This window comes from Calidris pugnax, unplaced genomic scaffold (assembly GCF_001431845.1).
Source record: "Calidris pugnax isolate Ruff unplaced genomic scaffold, ASM143184v1 scaffold141, whole genome shotgun sequence".
In the NCBI taxonomy this organism is placed as follows: domain Eukaryota; kingdom Metazoa; phylum Chordata; class Aves; order Charadriiformes; family Scolopacidae; genus Calidris; species Calidris pugnax.
Genome location: NW_015090902.1, coordinates 2,745,542 through 2,764,661, shown reverse-complemented (window position 1 = coordinate 2,764,661; position 19,120 = coordinate 2,745,542). Strand labels below are relative to the sequence as shown.

The following is a 19,120-nucleotide window of genomic DNA, read 5'->3' as shown; positions in this document are numbered from 1 at the left end:
ACATTTAACAGACACATTCTAGTTGTTTATAAATACATACATATGTCTTGCCTTAGGAGCCATCACTATTTAGCATCAAGGAATTAGCCTACTTTCTTTTCTTGTCCTTTCCTTTCTTTTCCTTTCCTTTCTTTTCTCACTGAACTACATACTAAAGAGAGATTTAATCCTAAGTATAGCTCATCTTAGTCTGTTTATTCATCTAGGCAAGAACAAGCAAACAATTTTTTGAATTTGTTGGGGATTATAATGAATATTTAACATAGCTCTGATTTTCACTATATTTCTCAGGAAAAAAATGTACTACAGGTTAATATCTTACATAGTGAAATTCAGGTATACTTTTGTTCTGAGAAGATTAAAGGTGCAAATTTTTAAAAAGGACTTTTAAATAGAAACTTTACTTCACTTTTCTATGTGGTAAATAATTATGTTCTTCAGTATGCTACAACCAAAACTGTTATAACAGCTATAACTCACAACCAAGTAATGATGGTGACAATGAGAACTTGAAAAGAATAACAACCAGATTTTTAGAATGCTAATTTATTCCAAGAATATAAAAGCAAGCTATCTTGTTTCTATTATTGCTCTCTCATTTGACTGGAAGAGCGTTAGAATAAGATGAATGAATAACTTCAGCTACAGCAGTCTTATTTATGTGTGAAATGTAAAAAGCAAGTTAAATTTAAATAGTTTAATTATTCAAACGATAGGTGCAAAGTAAAGATTACCTTCACAACGTGGGACAGTAGAGCTCCATACTACATTTCCATCTTGCATAATACACGTTATGGATTCAGAACCTTGGGTCTTCACAAAGCCATCATCACAATGAAAAGAAACAGAACTTCCCAGAAGGAATCTGTCTCCAAAACGCCTCCCATTTATAGGAATGCCTGGATCATGGCACTCATTCTGACCAAAGGCTGATAAAAACATAATAAAAATAATAGTAATAACAACAGTAAGAACAACAACAAAAACAATAGTAATAATAGTAAGAAGAATAATAACACCACCATTAAATGATGTCTTTTTTTTTTTTTTTTTTTTTTGAGGGGGAATAACCTTTTGTAAGTATCAAGATTGTTCTTATTATGGTCTGTCTTTACTTTGGTAGAATAGCATACGGAAAAAGGAATCTGAATAAGCTCAGAAAGAAGCAGACCTAGAATTCAGGTCTCATGTTTTCTGGTAAAGAACACTCATTATCCCTTTCTCTGACAGCAAAGGAACAGTTTAGGCATCACAGACTTAAGCAGGGTTTCCGCCAAAGACATTACATTCTTAACATTAAAGTAACTGTATCCAGAGAGATGAATGGTTCTTAAATTAGTGCACTCCTCTAGAAAAGATTTCTGCATGAGATCAGCTGTGTTCTTAGACACTAGTAAAACCACAGAGGGTAACTGTTAGTATCCTAAAAAAGATCTGTATTACTAGTAGTCTGTATTCTTAGATACCACACCATCTAACTGGAAGATAAAATGCAAAAGCAAAGCAGGTTCCCAGAGCTATTTATTTGCAATGATACTCTAGTTGCTTTTTATACTTCTATGCTATTCAGATTAACAACTCCATATTTGGGATCTAAGCCTAAAACCTTTCTGAACTTATTCCTGCTGATTCCATTTAGAAGTATGTTAAATCACTTGCACTGGATGCTTTGATCTGAATGGTCTGGGCTTTAGTTATGTGCTCTGCATTTATGCCATGCAAACCAAAAAGTCCCTTAAATAATTAAGAAAATTTCTCAGCTCTATCACAATTAAAATAAATAAATCATAAAGATTCAGATAAGCTGATGAATATCATAAAGACACATGAAAGCAGTGCAATTACACAAGTATTACAATTTACTTCTGTATTATAAATAAAAACATGTTTTATTTTTCATTTTTGTGAAGAAAGATAGCTTGATTTTAAGACTAAGCATAAAATAAAAGTAGAAGTTCTTACTTGTGTAAGTGATATTAAATCCTCTTCCAGTGGTAGAGTGATCTGACTGAAATTCAAGTCTTACTATGTGCCCACTGCTAGCCAGCTGAGAAGGAACCTCATTGCCAGAAAAAGTGCCAAGAGGTGGTAAATCTGAGATCCCATCATCTTTCACTGTAAGGTAGTCAAACTGAGGTTCTACATCGAAGTCATTGAAAATCAGATGGATTCTGCTTCCTGGCTCTGAGATAATTAACCACACACAGTTCATATTGTTCCCATACTCTTCAGGATAATTTGGAGAAAGGATAATTCCAGATGGTGTGGTGAAGTTGAAGAAACAGGAGACTAAAGAAAACAACGATAGATTCTCAAAATACTGTCCATAAATATTACAAATATTGGTCTTTATTATTTTTTTTTTCTTGTGGAAAATGATGCCCTTGAAGTCTGCATGTCAAAACTATTACACGTGCAACCTGGACATGTTTAAGACTTATAATATTTCTCCAATACAATTTGTCAGCCTTGCATATTTTTATTTCCTCAAGTGAGGAAAAGCGACTGCACCAGGGCCTGCAAGAAGTTTTTGGAAGCATGTAGAGAATGCCAAGGATAGTAAAAGTGTCAGAATTCGGAAAAATTGGCAGGTTTGTTCTGAAGTGAAAATGTAACCTCCAAATTTTAATGTGATATTTTTCTAAAAGGATTATACGTGAAAATGTATTTAGTAACCAAAAAAAAAAAAAATCAAGCACAAGCCAGTTCTGTCTATCGTACACAAAATCCAAGCTGATGCAAATAATAATAGAAATTTAGATATGCTTTCATCAAGAACTCCTAGGAGTATTTAGTATAAATTTATTTTACCCCTAGTATCCCTACGATAGCACAGGACAATTAAACAAAAATGATTGATAGCTCTCCTCCTCTTTCACTCCTTTGGGTGAATTTTCATCAAGACAATTCCTAACAGATTTCAGAGTCATGAGCTCGTGGCTGGTACTTTAGTTAGAAGTACAATACATTCAGAAAGAGGAAGGCTTGCTGCATATTAATTAACATAAAGGGTAACCATTACTCAACTCTTCTGCCATCAAATTGAACTCAATGTTTGTAAACAGATGTTGTGAGGGTAGATTTAGGTTAGATAATAAGAAGAAATTCTTTCCCGTAAGGGTGGTGAGGCACCAGAACAGGTTGCCCAGAGAAGCTGTGGCTGCCCCATCCCTGGAAGCGTCCAAGGCCAGGCTGGATGGGGCTTGGAGCAACCTGGGCTGGTGGGAGGTGTCCCTGCCCAGGGCAAGGGGGCTAGAACTAGGGCATGTATACATCAAACAGTGGAACACAGTAAAATATTCCACACTATTCCCTAAAGAAACTAATATATCAACCCAATGCAACACAGCGCCATGAATAAATGCAACTTCTGTCTTCAAAGGGAACTACAGCTGCACTTTCTCCATGCCCAGACCTTACGTGCTTTGACACATTTCAGCACTGCATGGGTATATAGAGACTCCCTCCAGTCCAGTGCAAGCTTACTCAGCTTGGTAAGTCCTGTACCAACCCAGCTGAAAAATATATGTATGTCCAAGTAGAATTGGATACCTCACTAATGTCGTGTTGAACATCCAGTACTGAATTACAAGACACTTGATAGGAAAAAGTAATGTAGTCTGGAGAACTTAAGTGCCCAATATACCTATGTACTAGAAAGATTTACTCTGTTACCACAGAAGAAAAAATAAAATTAAAAAAACAACAAACAAACCTAACAAAACAAAACCCACCACCTCTCTATTTAAATCCGTCTACAAGCTAACCTACGCACCTATTTTATCTTTTGAAACACAACTTATAAGTTTACTTACCCTTTTTCCAACCTTTTTCCATGTTGGTTATCCTTATATTCATTTGCATGCTTTATAAGGATATCAATAAAACCACCCCAATCTTTTCTTACATGGATCTGCAGACTGCTTTACACTACAGAATCAATGTGTATGTGCCAAAGAATCCTCTTGAACACTTATATGCTATTAGGAATTGCTCATTTAGAGTCTAATTCAACACGCATTTACATTAAGAGTGTTAAATGGCTCAATTAAATAGAAAACGAGGGGAAAGAACATTCTAAAACAGTCCTACGTGATCTTCCCCATAAATGAGCTACTATTGAGCCTACTAAAAAAAAACCCATGTGACTGAAAAAGTCTTCAAGGTCTTTTGAAATGTTTTCCTGCTGGCTAGTCACAAATGCTAAGAAAAGCAAGAGGCTAAGGTCAGAAAAATAATACAGAAATAATAATAATAATTCTTACAAACACAGCTGGGTTTGTTGCCAGACCACTGGTTGTTTTGTTGACATGTAATCGTTCTCTCTCCCACCAGTTCAAAAGCTGCTTGACATTCAAAGGTAAGTGTGTCTCCATGCAGAAAACTGCTGCCAGTCCTTTTTCCATATGATGGAATTCCAGGGTCTCCACAACCTCCTTTCTCAATTTCTGAATATAAAAAAAAAATCAAACATAATAATAAGGAAAAAATATTTGCAAGCAATTTATATGGCAGTATCAGAAGTGCTTTCAAAATATTTGGCATAATGCCTTAATCTAGTATTTACAGCTGAAAGTCAACCAGAGGTAAATGCTGTAAAACCACTTCTAAGATGACTTAGGATCTAAAGTCTTTTCACAAGCCAATAGCTTCCACACCTGCATTGCTGAAGATAAAAAACCCCTCATGTTTAACTGAACGATGGCACTGAATTGCAGCATATTTGAAGGTAAAATTATAAAGTCATAGTCACTATCTAACCATGGAGACACACTATACTTAGATTCCATTTATGGTAATAAAGTGCTAGGAATAAAGAATATATATATATTCACGTAGACACACAAGATAATAACATAAAAAAAAATCAAGTCTTGTGAAATTTATGAATAACAAGAATATTAGGAAGTGAGATGTAAATATTAATTGCCAGCTATAGAAATGATCCACCTTACAAATTATGTACACATAGCTGTCCATCAAAACCAGACTCCATTTCCACCATTAAATTTGAAGCAGTTTGTTAATTTACATTTGAGCATAAAACATAACAAGGCATTTCTGGTTCTATGAAGTGTGTTGTTACAAGTGTAGTAAATAATGTAAAAAATGATAAAATTCTTGTTATTTAAATTTTTTCCCAGGTCAATCAAAGGTATGAAATCTGAAACATTCAAGATAACAAGAAAATTCAACTCACTGAATCATATTTAATATTAACATAATTTAACACAATTAAAGATCTCTGCCACCAAATATTGTTAAATCTACTAATGTTAAATCCTGGCAGAAGTGTATAACTTGACGTGCTAACTCCAACACAAGTTTTAAGATGCAGGATGGCACTATTATGATATGTGAAGTCAATCCACTATGTTTACAGCCTTAAAGCAGTCGCCAACAGCTTGTTGACAAGTATGTTCAGAAAGGTGTACCACGTATTCCACAAAACAACAGGTTATTCATCAGGATAAAAAGAGGTATACTTTATTTTCTTGGTAATCTTAAAATCAAACTTTGAAGATAAAAATAGCAGTAACTATTCCATTTATGACTTCAAAGCAGTTCCAGAGCCAGCTGTTTTATTTAAATAATCTGTCTTACCAGAAAACTATGAATGAATGAAAACATCTTCCAAAAAGTCCAGCATACAAATATAAGAAAACACCAGTAGAGCAATATCATAGATAATATTTATAAATAAGGGTTCAAAATTATGTGCATTTACAAATACTTTAATGTAGTTTCACCTGCCTGCTCTTACTGAGACTTTGGTTCCTACTGCCACAGGGGAGCACTGGAAATCTGTGTGTTTCCAACTATCCACTCCTTTATATTCTACCTGAAAATGCGGGGAGCTACGGAAAATCAAAACCCACATTTAAATCACATTTTGAAAATTCATATTCTCCACTGATAGCAAAGCTCTATCTAATTCAGCATGTGAGAACGATCTTAAACACTCTTTTCCAAAATCCTGTTGTGTCTTGAAAACCGAGTCAATACTGTCTGAGGCAGGAGTGTAAGGATGGAAACTGCCTGCAAAGTTTTGCAAAGGCACTGCTTCAGATTCATCCCTTAAAAGAAAGCAACAAGTGATCCTTTCCATGGTCCATAGAGGAAGTATCAAAATATCTTTAATTAATGAATTTACTGAAGTAGAAGGCAGAGCAGGACACGTTCTAACTCTCAGAAGATAAACCAAGCCCTAAGAGAGGGGTATGGACCAGTGAACCAAACTTCTAACAGAAATTACTTTGAATTAAGCTTTCTAGCAGGGTGAAAATACTTTTTTTTTTAGTAAAACTGGTACGGTATGTCTTTAGTTAGAACTGAGCTCTTACTGAGAATGAAGGATAAGTTTATCCTTGGAGACTAAGCAAATACTATGTGCTTCTTAATGCATCACCCTTCATCAAAGAATGTCTGGTTTTACTTGGGGTGGAGATATAATTTGAATTTTTAAGTATCTGATTTGCAACCACAAACAAGCAGTTAAAAATATAAAAACTAATTTCAGGTCAAACATCTTTTTTAAAATACTTTTCTTCTTTGGAAAAATAAAGGTTTAATAAAACCTCTCTCGAAAATATTTCAACAATGAATCTTAGGTTGTCTCAAAATACATTAGAAGGATTTTTTTAAATCAAATTAATTTATATTGAAAAGCCACATAATTAATAAAAATATCAAAATGAAATGTATTTTACTTCTATTTCAGCTTTCAGGATGTGTGCCTGCTTGTTCAACATAAAAACAAGTCAACAATTGTCACAAATTTATAAAACACTTCTGGGGATGTCTTAGTTGCATTTTGATAATAAAAAGCTTGAAAATTCCATTCAGCTCTAGAACTCTACATCTTCACAAACCTTGAACTGAAGACAATCTATCCTTAACAGAAAATGTTCTCTACTCAAAACCAAGTCATACAAGTTGACAGAAAGTGCCCATTTAATTTCAATGAATAGTATTCGCTTCTATCTTCAAGTTTCACACAAAATTCCTGGTATTGAGATTTACTGTAACATGCATATCATGTCATTCTTATTTATATTACATTCCACATGTTTATCAATACCATAATTTTAGATCAAATAATATTCTACCAAATAATATTAGCGAGACAAATATCTGTTGTTTCAACATCACAAAATCAAAAAGAACACACAACTTAGATACTTTCCATGTACTTTTTCAGTTCAACATCTGTCTTCACTTTTGTATTGCAATTAATTAATGCATTAGACAATTTCCTTCCAAAATATTTGAAAAATACCAAAACCCCCAAAAGAGGTTTCTTAGCTGAATTTCTTACAGATAGACTGGTTGCAAGTCCATAGTGGTTAAGGTGATAAAACCTCCCTTCCCCATAAAAAGATAACAACTTTTAGTAGTAGTCTCAATGTCCAAGTTCTTAATTTTTTTATTAAAGTATTTTAAAATATAAATCCATGTAAAAATTTGTCCAGCAGCAAAACACAATATTAAATAATCGCTTTCTTAGTATTCAGGAAATCAGGAGAGAGTGACAGAACAAAGCAGATTGTCAGATGCAGGACTGTCTGTTAATTTCTCTTTAGTAAAGAGCTAGATTTCTGTCACATGTATTAATGACAGACCAAAACTTAGGGAAATTTGTCCAGCAGCAAAACACAATATTAAATAATCGCTTTCTTAGTATTCAGGAAATCAGGAGAGAGTGACAGAACAAAGCAGATTGTCAGATGCAGGACTGTCTGTTAATTTCTCTTTAGTAAAGAGCTAGATTTCTGTCACATGTATTAATGACAGAGAAGGCCAGATTCAGAGGTCTGCATAAAGAATACTATTTGTTTATAACTAGTTCTAGAGTCATACAGGCATGTAATGATTCCCAACACGTTTCTCTCCTCTAGGATTTAACACAGCTTTTTATTTCATTGTCTCTTGTGGTACCTGTCCAACTTCCATTGATTTGACCAGAGAACAAATGTTTTAAATGTTTAAATTCAGTTGAGGTGCATTGTGCCTATTACTTCAACACATGCACCAATTACTCTGCTTCAAAAATAGCTATTTGCTAAAAAGAGGGCATTCTTCTGACCAAGTCAATCGGAGCTATGTTCAGCTCTTGGAGAAATCCTGTGGGACAGAAAGGGTTTTTAAAATGTCAAACTTGAAAATAAAAGCTATGCTAACCTATTTAAAGTGTGCCAATAAATCCTCTATTCCTTTAGGATAATTCTTTGTACTCATTCACTGTTGGACTTCTTTTGATCAGAGTCCTTTGAGCTGTGTGAACTTCATGAAGTTTGCAAATAAACTCTCAAGCTCAAATTTAACCACCAGCTTTCTCTGGTTACCAAAATATAAACGATCTGTATTCAATTCTTTCTGGTTTTCATGTACTCTTTTTCAGTAGCCTGGGGGAAGAGACTTTTCATCTTGTTTGTAAACTAGAAATATTTACTCAGTTTCAGGGCATATTCTCTCCTTAATGTTGGAAGAATGACAAGATTAGATTTCTGATGAGAAGATCCTATCCCTCTAAATTTAATCAAAGACGTTTCTGGTGCTGTGTTTTGTTTCAAAGGAAGAAATACAGCAATTCTGAAGTTATATTAAGCACCTAAATAAGTGACTCTTTTTTGAAAGGTGTCATATTCCTATTCTTTTTGATGAAAAGGTTTTGCATTACTTTGACTCAGGTATCTGAAATATATAATAAAATACTTCATGGATTATAACATTTGGCAGTCTTGAATTTATCCATCATGGTAGTAGCTTAACTTTTTCTCCCTTGTTACTAGATGACAAATAAACACTTAAAATGAAATCCGTAATGCCACTATGTTTTCATTCACACTATCCAACATTCTAGCTTAGATGATTAGTAAATTGTCATCAATTACTAAATCTCTGGCTAGACATAACTTTTACCAGTACAGTATTAATAACAGCCTCATGCCTTAATAACTCAGATGTATAAATACAATGTAAATTAAATAAATGTTTTAAACACATGGGTTACACAAATTGTGTAACACTATCGTCACACTATTGTACACTATTGTTTCAAAGAAGAGATACACAAATGAACTTCAGTAGTTCAAAGTCTATCAGAAAGTTGAAGTCAATAACTCTAAAAACTAAAATCATGACTGATAATATATCATAATTATCGTAGATATAGTCAAGATAAGGTAAACTGAGAACTGACAAAAAGTTTGGCAGTTTATTTCCATGTCAGATAGTGTGGAATAATTCCTAAAATACAATTTTTATTAAAAATATATAGCATTGTTCACACATTAAGGAAAAGATGTGAAATCTAAGTGTTTCCAGAGTAAAACACAGCAGTGGCTGGGATGCGAGGAACCCGCTACATCCCCGACTCCCTGACCAATACTGCTTGTAAAAGCAACACGGAGGAGGGAGTGGGGTGAAGATTCCACAGCCAAGCTCTGTGATTACCCAGCAGATCTAGGAACAAGGTGATCCTATGGGACTGATAAGCAGCGTGCCAACAGTCTGTCAGCTTTCGATGAAGTGCTGTCCTTTATGTGAACTTTGCTCATTATCATGTCATTATAATACCAAAGCACACCTCCAGCCCAAAGGCTGCCCGCCTCCAAGGTGCGACCGCTCCTCCTTGAGTCTGCACCCTGAGTTCTTCATAAACTCTACCTTTAAATGTAAGGCAAGAACATTTTAAACTAATCATAATACAAGTATTTATGACTAAAGTCACTCAAACTCCACCCTGAAGGTAAAAAATAGTATAAAAATAGCCCAAGAAAGGGGGGATGCTAGGGAAGATACCATGGTGAACAAGTCCAGGAGGATCCCATCACGGACTGCCTCTGACTCCTGGGACCAGTGGAGGGGCTGAGCTTTTCTTCCCCCCCATAGGGACACCTGTGGGTAAGGCTTAGACTCTACCGAGTGCCTCCTCGGGGAACTCAGAGATCTCTCTAGAGGGTTACACCTTTTACATTTATAGCCAGGCTGGATTGTTTGTAACTTTATCACGTGCTTTGTACTATTAACAATACTTTTACTCGCCTGTGCTTTGCAGATGGTGTGTTTATCACCAGCAAACCCTAAGAACCTTCATACCTGTTGCTGAAATAAACTGCACTGCTTAAGTAGCCAGCCGTTTCGGTTTCTCGTTGAACACAACCAAACATCAGGCAGTGGCCGTGCTGGTTCCTGAGGAGGACTAGACTGAAGGTACAGTCCACTGTCAGTGCATCTGGAGTCAGGATAGTTTAATATATTAATTGTGACTGGACTGATAGTGGTGAATTGGGCATCACTCAGATTTTAAACCTAGCTGGCCTCAGTGAGGAGTGTTAGAACGCAAAGGGGTTTATTTTCTGCCAAAACTATTTTGCCCTTTTGATGCAACACATAGGAACTTTTCAGTTTAACATCTAAACTCTTATATGACAGGCCACAGAAATACATGTTTGAAATATAAGAACATTGATTATTTAGTTTATTTCTTCTTATTCCTCATACCTCCCTGCATTAACAATCATAATACCTGACACAGTGGAATCTGATTTAAAGACACAAACGAAAAAATCCTTATACAAAGAAAGTGAAGAGAGATATATATTTAGAATTGCAAAAGAGGACGAGTAAAAAAAAAAACCAAACATATTCTATATATGACTCCTGCAAAAGAACTTGGAAACAACCACTGAAAGTGAAAATGATAACTAAAAATTAATAGAAAAAATATTTCAGTTAGCATATAATTACACTGTAAGAGTGGCTATTCAAGGCAAAATGAGGTTGGTCTAAACCTAAAACCAGGGTGGTCTTACATGATAATTTTATAGATGAACACAATTTTATCAGTATTCTCATAAAGTTCTTCAAAGAAACTTTACAGTACAATTTATTATCAGTCTCCAACTATAAAAAGAGAAGGCCTCTTTCACGGGTCATATAGTTCCCAGCAGCATTCTAAAACATTCTCACAGTTTCTCTGAAATGTTTTGTCCTTGCTGCTATCAAAAAGGCCACAGATCATATCCAGTAGATTAATTTTTGTTGCTTCTACCTTATTGCATTCTGTATCAATATTAAAAAACAAACATGACCTAAGAATCAGATAGATGGAAAAACAACACAAAAATTTTTTATAGGAAGTCCCTTTAAGCTAACAGTTCACTATCACAGCATATGGATGGCTTGTTGATAATAACACATCATATCATATCTTGTAATATAAAAATCCTTGAAATTAATAAATCCATTTGATAAGGAAAAAAAAAATCAAATGTTTTTGACAACTATGTTCTTTAAGGTTAATGTTTACTGTGTACTGAAATATTACATTACAGAATGCAGAAAAATAAAATATTCATTTGTTTACAATCAACTTTACATGTCTGGGGTAGATGCAGACCAAATCTGAACAGGGACAAGGAAGAGGCTTTCTCTTACTTGTTGCAGTGTCCTGGTTTGAGGTAAAACAAACCCAATTTTCTGTTCAGCAACTTTGCAGCTAAGCCTCTTCTAACTAACTGAACCCTCTGAAATGAATGGCATATTTTTCAGAGACTGTCCACTCCCAGAGACTAAGACTTGACTGTTTCTAATTTATACCAAGAAATGACATGCAGAGAGGCTCTCACTTATCCTTATTGCTGGAACAACAAGGGGCAGCTAACTTTGTTGTTTGCCCCGTTGGAAGTGGAAAAGTGTAAAGGGGTCACATCTGTGGGGGGGAGTGGACAGGACAGGTGACCCAACACTGACCAACAGAGTGTTCCATCCCATCTGCATCATGCTCAGTATAAAAGCTGAGGGATCTAAGGGTCAGCCCTCTTTTCTTCAATGGCTGGTGCTGGGAGGAGGACTCTGTCTGTTCATCTGCCTTTGATCCTGAATCCAGATCCGGAATCCAGTTCTTGTCTGTTGCTGAGTCCAGTCTGGGACTTTCCCAGTGCCTGATGGTGATATGATCATCATCCTGGGAGCTCGATACTGGTTTTATATATGTTGTATATATTTCATTATCTTCTTTTTATTATTTTATCAATATTTTCATTCAAGTAGGTTTTGGGTTTTTTTCTAAACTAGTAAGTCTCTCTTCCTTCTCTCCCTTCTGGGAGAGGTGGGGGAGAGAGTCTGTCATTTGTTTCAATGGCCAGTCTGGTCCAAACCATGACATGCAGAAAAGTTTATGATACCAACTAACAGACTGCTGAAATAGCAGGTGAAATTCGTTACCAATATTTGTAGAAAAATAAATCTGGAAAGAAATTATTATGAGCTTTCAGGCATAACGATAGGTTCTGAATGGACAGTTACCACTCAGGAACAAGAACTCTGACATATTAAAGGTAATTTGATGAAACTGTAAGCTATTGAAAATGTGAGGAATTGCTAGGAATGGAACAGTGACCAAAAAAGAAAATAGTATTCTGACATCATAAAACAACCTATCTCATTTGCATGTTGAATATTGTATGTAGTTGTCCTGTTTTAACCCCAAACAGCAAAATCACTCCCCCAGGTTGGGATGGGGGTAAAAGTCAGAAAAAGCTCGTGGGTTGAGATAAAAACAGTTTAAGAGGTAGAGCAAAAGCCATGCACACAAGCAAAGCAAAACAAAGAATTCATTCACTGGCACCAAAACCATTAATGCGCTACCAACACTATTCTCATCCCAAATACAAAACACAGCACTACACCACCTGCTAGCAAGAAAGTCAACCCCACTGCAGCCAAAACCATGATAGTAGTTTGGCTCCTCCATATAAAACAGAATGCATTAGAACCAAGAAAGAAAAAAAAAAAAAATGATGAAAGTTACTTTTTCTGAATAGCTGAGGACCAGTTAAATAGCCTGAAAATCTCTTCTTTTGGGAGGTGAAATATATGTATTCAAAAAGTGATTGGACATATATGGAAGAAAATCTTATTGAAAGACAAAAAGTACTTGAGCCGTGCATCACTGGAAACAGGGCAAGTACTCTGGGATTATCTGTGTCTCTTGATTTATCACTGTATATACTTCACCATTTTTTCCTTAAACATTCATTATTATCTAGTATCAACATGCTACAGGCTTTCAGTCTCACTGGAGTTTTTTACTATAAGTGTTTTGTGACAAGGAACATCATATTGTTTAAATTTCAGAGTTCATGTTTATTTTCTAACAGAAAGAGTAGAGCCTGTCTATACAAAAGCATGAGCAGTGTCCTGGACAAAAGTTATTCCAAAGATATCCTGTAGAATGTAAGTTAGCATGTTATGGTAGAAAATAGGAAGTACAGTAAAAAGCAAGTGCAGCTGCCTCAGAAACTATCAGAATAACGTAAGGATAAATCTTGTGAAAAGGTGAACCATGGAACGAAGCAAAAGACAATAAAAGAGCTTGTAGAAAGTCATTAAATGTAAGAGGAAGAAAAATAGCTAGCAGGAAAGGAGAAAAAAAGAATACTTTCTTCACATTTCCAGAAAAAAAAAAAAAAAACAACAAAAAACCCAAAAGATAATAATAGTCAGGTAACAAAAGTTTAAATAAAATTAAGTAAAGGGCAAGATAGGAAGAAAGCAGGTTAAAGACTATTTAGAAAATGTACATATTAAAGGCAACAGGCCCTAATTAAATTCACATTAAAGTCCTTAAAATGAAGCATTCTATGAACTATTAGCAATTATCTTCAAGATCTTGTGGAGGACAAGGGAGGTACCAGCTGACTGGACAAGGTCACATGTAATAAGTGTCTCAAAAACTGTAGAAAAGAGGATCCAATGAATTATACAAATGCACGTGTACATAATTTGTCCTCTCAAACTGGGAAAGTGATATGCTTTATCTTCCTTTACAACAGAATATCCTTGAACATTTTTACCTGAAATTATCTTAAATCCTGGCAAAGAAGACATGACAGTTGTCTAAAAAAGAATCAATGTGTTACCAATGTAATAAAAGTGCAAGCAAATTGACCAATGTAATTATAAGATTGTAAAGCCAACACTGATCCTAAGCAATAGAATGGAACAGCCAACACAGGAGTGTATTTCTAAAGGGTTAAAAGATGACAATATAATTAACACCAGTTAACATGGTTTTGCGGAAAATTGGTCATGTCATACAAACAATATGGTTTATGGATTATAAACCTGGTTGACACAATATATTTGGACTTCTTTCAACCATTTAAATTCGCAACACATGACATCCTAATTAAGAATTGGCATCACAGAAAATCAATTTAGCACATATTAAATGGATTAAAATTAGAGAATGATAATATCTTAAAGCATAAAAGTGAATAAAGAGTTAGCATTAATCAACAGAACTGCTTCAACTAGCTAATTATATTCTTTCTTTAGGCCAATCCTAAAAATTTGTTACACAAATTATATTACAGAATAATAGTTAATCAATAGTAGCCATAGTATTTTCAAGGTGCTATAGCCCTGTGACATATATTGTAGGTGTACATGTTTTATTGTGCATGTGTACCCATATAAGCACTGCTTTTTCTCATACTCTTCAAAGAAAAAAAACAAACATCAAAATTTCAAGCCTATGGAAGCTGAGAATTTTGTAAAATAAAATTAATATTAGATGGGAAGACTTTATTTTCCCTGAGTACTCACTTTTGGATCTTACAACGGATGTTCCTCCTCTTTAGACACCAGGAGTGATGTGTCCAGTTTCATGAAACAAAATGTAAGACTATAAGGGATGTCATGTGTGGGTTGTGTTGGAGCTTCAAGGTCGGTATGCTTCTAATGCAGGTTATGGAAGCAGTAACTGCTCAAATGAAAAATGTTAGCTTTGAAAGCTATCCATGAATATGGATAAAGAGGGACACAGATGCCTTGGTAGTATTTGAAATAGGAAAGGTGATTACACCACAACTGAATGTACTAACTTTAGCACACTGTGGACTTCTGACTAACTTGATTTTACCTCATTCTATTTCAGTAAAGAAGCAAGGAGGAGGAAATGCTGCTCAAAAAAATACCCTTCTGAAGGGGGAGGGAGGGAGGAAAAATCTTTAGGCCCCAAATTCCTATATTCCATCTTTGCAGGATAAATCCTCCACTCCAGGGCTGGACTCAGACCAACAACTTTTACCGTTTCTTGCATAATTTTCACTGAAATCACCAAGAAAATGTTTTTCCCCTTGATTAACTTTGAGACTTTACTGCATGTGCCCCCCTTCCCTGCCATTTACAAAGAGCTTCCTGTAATTCTTCTCTATATCTTGTATGATTACAGGGTTTTTGCTGCGCCACCTTCCTTTCTTTGCTCCCATCCTCTCAGCTGTGAGGCTGCGCTGCACTTAAGGAAGAGATGCTTTCCTTCTCTTCCCAAAGATATCAGCTTATTTTATGTAATTGCAGACCTGGCAGATGAGGAGAGAATCTCAACAAAGTTGTGCCCGCTCTTCTTGAGCGTGTTGTGAGAATGAATGGAAATTTAAAAAAAAAAATAAAATTGAATATTTTCTTTGACATTCAGTTCTTGCTAAAATCCATTAAAATTCCTCCTCTTTTCCCTACATATTGCTGTTAGCCAAATAGCACAAGGGGAACCTATGGCAGTGGTTTCAAGCAGTGGATTAGATTTTGAACCAAATGCAACTGTTTATGATAGTATTTAGAACCATGGGTCTAACAAAGTTCACTCGCAAGCTGAATGAGCTTGAGAAATGCTACCCAGTGAAACTCAGTAATCTTTTCTGCAGCATACTTACACAACACAATAGAAGCACCAGCAGATACAAGTTTTATACCATGTTCTAGATAAAGGTAACTGTACAAAGCATTTGTTGTTATTTCATGCAGAGGCCATATAAACGCTAGAATATAAAAAGTGGCAAAAATGTAAGACCTCAGAACCATCAAAGACTGACCATTTCGGTTAGACACAAATATGGTGAATGAGCAGATGATAGGAAAAGTCCAAAAGGTCTATAGCTTCCTTTCTTTTTTTGTTTGTTTTAAAGTATTTGAACTCTTAGTTCTGTGATGAAGGCCATGCAAATATGCACATTCTAATACCACTCCCTGGCACATAAAAAAACCCCAATGTACTCACTATCTCAGGGAAATGATCATAACTTGGTTTTTTTTTTTCTTTCCAAAGAGAGGAAAAACACATCAAGAGGCATACCTAGAGACATAGACTGGAACCAGTTTACACCTGTATTTACACAGTCATGTACTTCATTTATTTTATATACTGATACTGCTAGAATAGCTGCAAAACATTCATTGTTTTGTGCGTTCTAACTGTAATGATTTTGTTTTAAAAGTAAATAGTATTCTCCTTTTAAAAGTTCCTTAAGCACTAAAATATTCCTTGGACACTGAAAGAAAAAATACAGATCCTTTGAAAACATTATACTAATAGCAAACCTACAAATGAATTGTAAAGGAACTGCTCTTTTAAAATCTTTCCATGAAGGATGAACAATTTCCTACTCAAGAAAGTATTGGCCATGGCTATGGTGGCCTGGAAAGTCAGAGGAGAGGGGAAGGCATGAGGAAGTAGAAGACTGGTCTGTAATTAACCCCCAAATTATTAAAAATACCATAAAAGACATTTCTTTTTAAAGCTGCAAGATCATATTACAGACCAAATCTGCAGTTAATGAAGGTGTCTCCAAATTTCATTTCTTTCTGAAAATATACTACATCATTTGCTGTATTAATACGATGTTTTTCACCTCCAGCCAGCACATACTTCATCTGCACAAAAACTCCATTTAATGAAGTTCATTACACTTCGCACTTAGAAACCTTCACTGCACAATGTTCTATGAGCTATGGTCAGAAAACACCAAGACTGCACATTTTAGAAGAACATTTTCTAGTAAATGCCATTAATTCTTCATGACTAAAATAAAACTGAGTAGCATTGCACACTCAGAAGTGTTTAGATACAATACTAAATTAGATAACATTATAGCTTTTCGTTAACCTAATTCAGCAATTTACACATTTAATAAATGAATCTTACTTTTATATACTACCATGTATACAACAAATAAATTAAATGAAAAAAGCCTAAAAAATTGTTCTTAACGCTTTTTATTATGAACTATTGTTTTTCTCAAATTTCACAGCAATGTAAAGATAAATCATTACTTCATCTTGAATAAAAATAACCTCCTTTAATCTAAGTTGCTAATAAGGCAAGAGAGCAATATAAAAAGGCTGCTCTGGAGGATATGCTGACTTTGTAACAGGTGGAGGTGTTCACATATCAAATCAATTTCAGTCAAAGTGTGAAATTAATGTCTGTTTATGAGCGGAATGGATAAATCACACAGCTGGTGAAAGGACTTCATAAGAATAAAGTATTGAAGAACTTTGAAGTAACTCTTTAGTGAAAGAAATCAATTCTTTACAGAGGATCTTACTAACAGATATCTGTGCCTGAATGAACAAAATTAAGCTGTTGCTTTATATTTCCATACATATTACTTCAGTAACAACTATCAGTATGAAATCTGTTATTAATAGTATTTGGGATTCAAATGTAATTGTCCATTTGAAATCATATGACTTCAGGAATTATTTCCATTTGGCACTGAGTAATCATCAGTGACATTTAAGAAATTAAATAAATGCTATAATAAAGACACAAATGACATAGAAACTGGTTAGTGACCCAAACCTGACTATCTTTTATCTTTTCATGGGAAAGCATTTTAAAAAAAGCATAATAATAGCTTCACCAAATTTCTAAAAGCTTTAACTGCTTTTAATGAGATTATAGTAAGAGTCTAGTTTCGCTTAAAAAGATGGAAAAATGCATATGAACAAGAGTTTCCAGATTTTTTTAACCTCAGCAACTGCTAAATTGAATCTACTATATAAAAATATCATTAAGTGGGTTATAATAAATCCCATTACATCATTTATAACACACCAGTTTTACAAAATAAGCTTACTTAATGTTCTGGCAATTAGCAGTGGTGGAGGAGGTCTACAGTGAGGTGGGCACTAATCAGACCTCCAGTGATCCAGATGACATCCAGTGCGGTGAAGGTTTGTATGGAGCACACCGATGGCATATCCCAGCACCTCGGGGATAAAGGACCGGGCAGACATGGAGGCACCGACTGTGTATCTAGAGTGCCTGCCAGCTCCAGCACTTTGAAGAGAGCCTCTATACCCTCTGCACCTTCACCCTATGGGCTTGCATCTCAGCTATGGAAAGACTGTGCCCCACCAGGACTAGCCACTTGAAGGAAAATGTGGAGAATCTCTCTCCCTCCTCGTCCCTTCTCCGCTTTACGCACAACAAACACAAATCTCCGTAACTAGGAAAAGAAAGACAATTTCATGATAAAGTTACACAAATGAATAATTTCAAAAACTTAAGAAACTAAACAACAGGTATTAATTAACCTGGGTATTGCTATAACACCACACATTTAGACTGATATTGAATAAAGGATATCTAAAAACATACTGTATGTTTTCACTGAGAAATACCAAAAGAAACATGAAGGCTTAAAGAAAAAAAAAAAAAAAAAAAAAAAAGACAGCAAAAAAGAGGTGTTCTTGGAAATATGTAAAGAAAGAAGAGAAAAGAGCTGGCACATAGTTGTCTCTGTTCCCACTGTGACCTTGCTGTGTGTTTTCCTCCAAGATTGTTCTTAGGCCAGCTCTACTGCTAAATAAAGCAGGGACAAGGGTGAGCACTTGATCTCCAACCACCCGTACTGCATAAGCTTTAGCATGCTTCTTGCTGATGTCTACCAGCGCTCTCCCAGACACTGCATGGTCATGATTCAGGGGACAGCAAGCACCAGGGACCATTCCCAATAGACTAGATGGACAAGACTGCATCAAATTTTCATCCCTGTAACCTACAAAGCCCTCCAGCACCACTCCACAGGCTTTATATCTTCAGATATACCACACCACATCCCAAAGCGTTCAGCACATACTCTCAGAAAACAGGAATCATGGCCTGAAATGCAACATGTACATCGGGAACACACTGAAATAACACTCAACATCCTCTTGCCCTGCCCCAAGGCACACACATACAAATACATTCACACACACACAATTTGTCTGTGGGTAAGGAAGGCCCCTCTTTCAGGCCAGTCCCTGGCCACATTTTATTTAGCAA

The 19,120-nt window shown here is 35.3% G+C and overlaps 1 protein-coding gene across 2 annotated transcripts in view; it reads right to left on the bottom strand.

The window, feature by feature from the left end:
• The window catches only part of CSMD1 (CUB and Sushi multiple domains 1), a 1,104,383-nt gene that overhangs the window by 272,020 nt on the left and 813,243 nt on the right, over nucleotides 1-19,120 (bottom strand). For both annotated transcript variants that reach the window (XM_014948981.1, XM_014948982.1), the window contains exons 13-15: nucleotides 4,266-4,448; nucleotides 1,963-2,289; nucleotides 735-929 (exon numbers count right to left, since the gene is read on the bottom strand). In XM_014948981.1, the coding sequence (XP_014804467.1) occupies nucleotides 735-929; nucleotides 1,963-2,289; nucleotides 4,266-4,448 (705 nt within the window). The remainder of the gene's footprint in view (nucleotides 1-734; nucleotides 930-1,962; nucleotides 2,290-4,265; nucleotides 4,449-19,120) is intronic.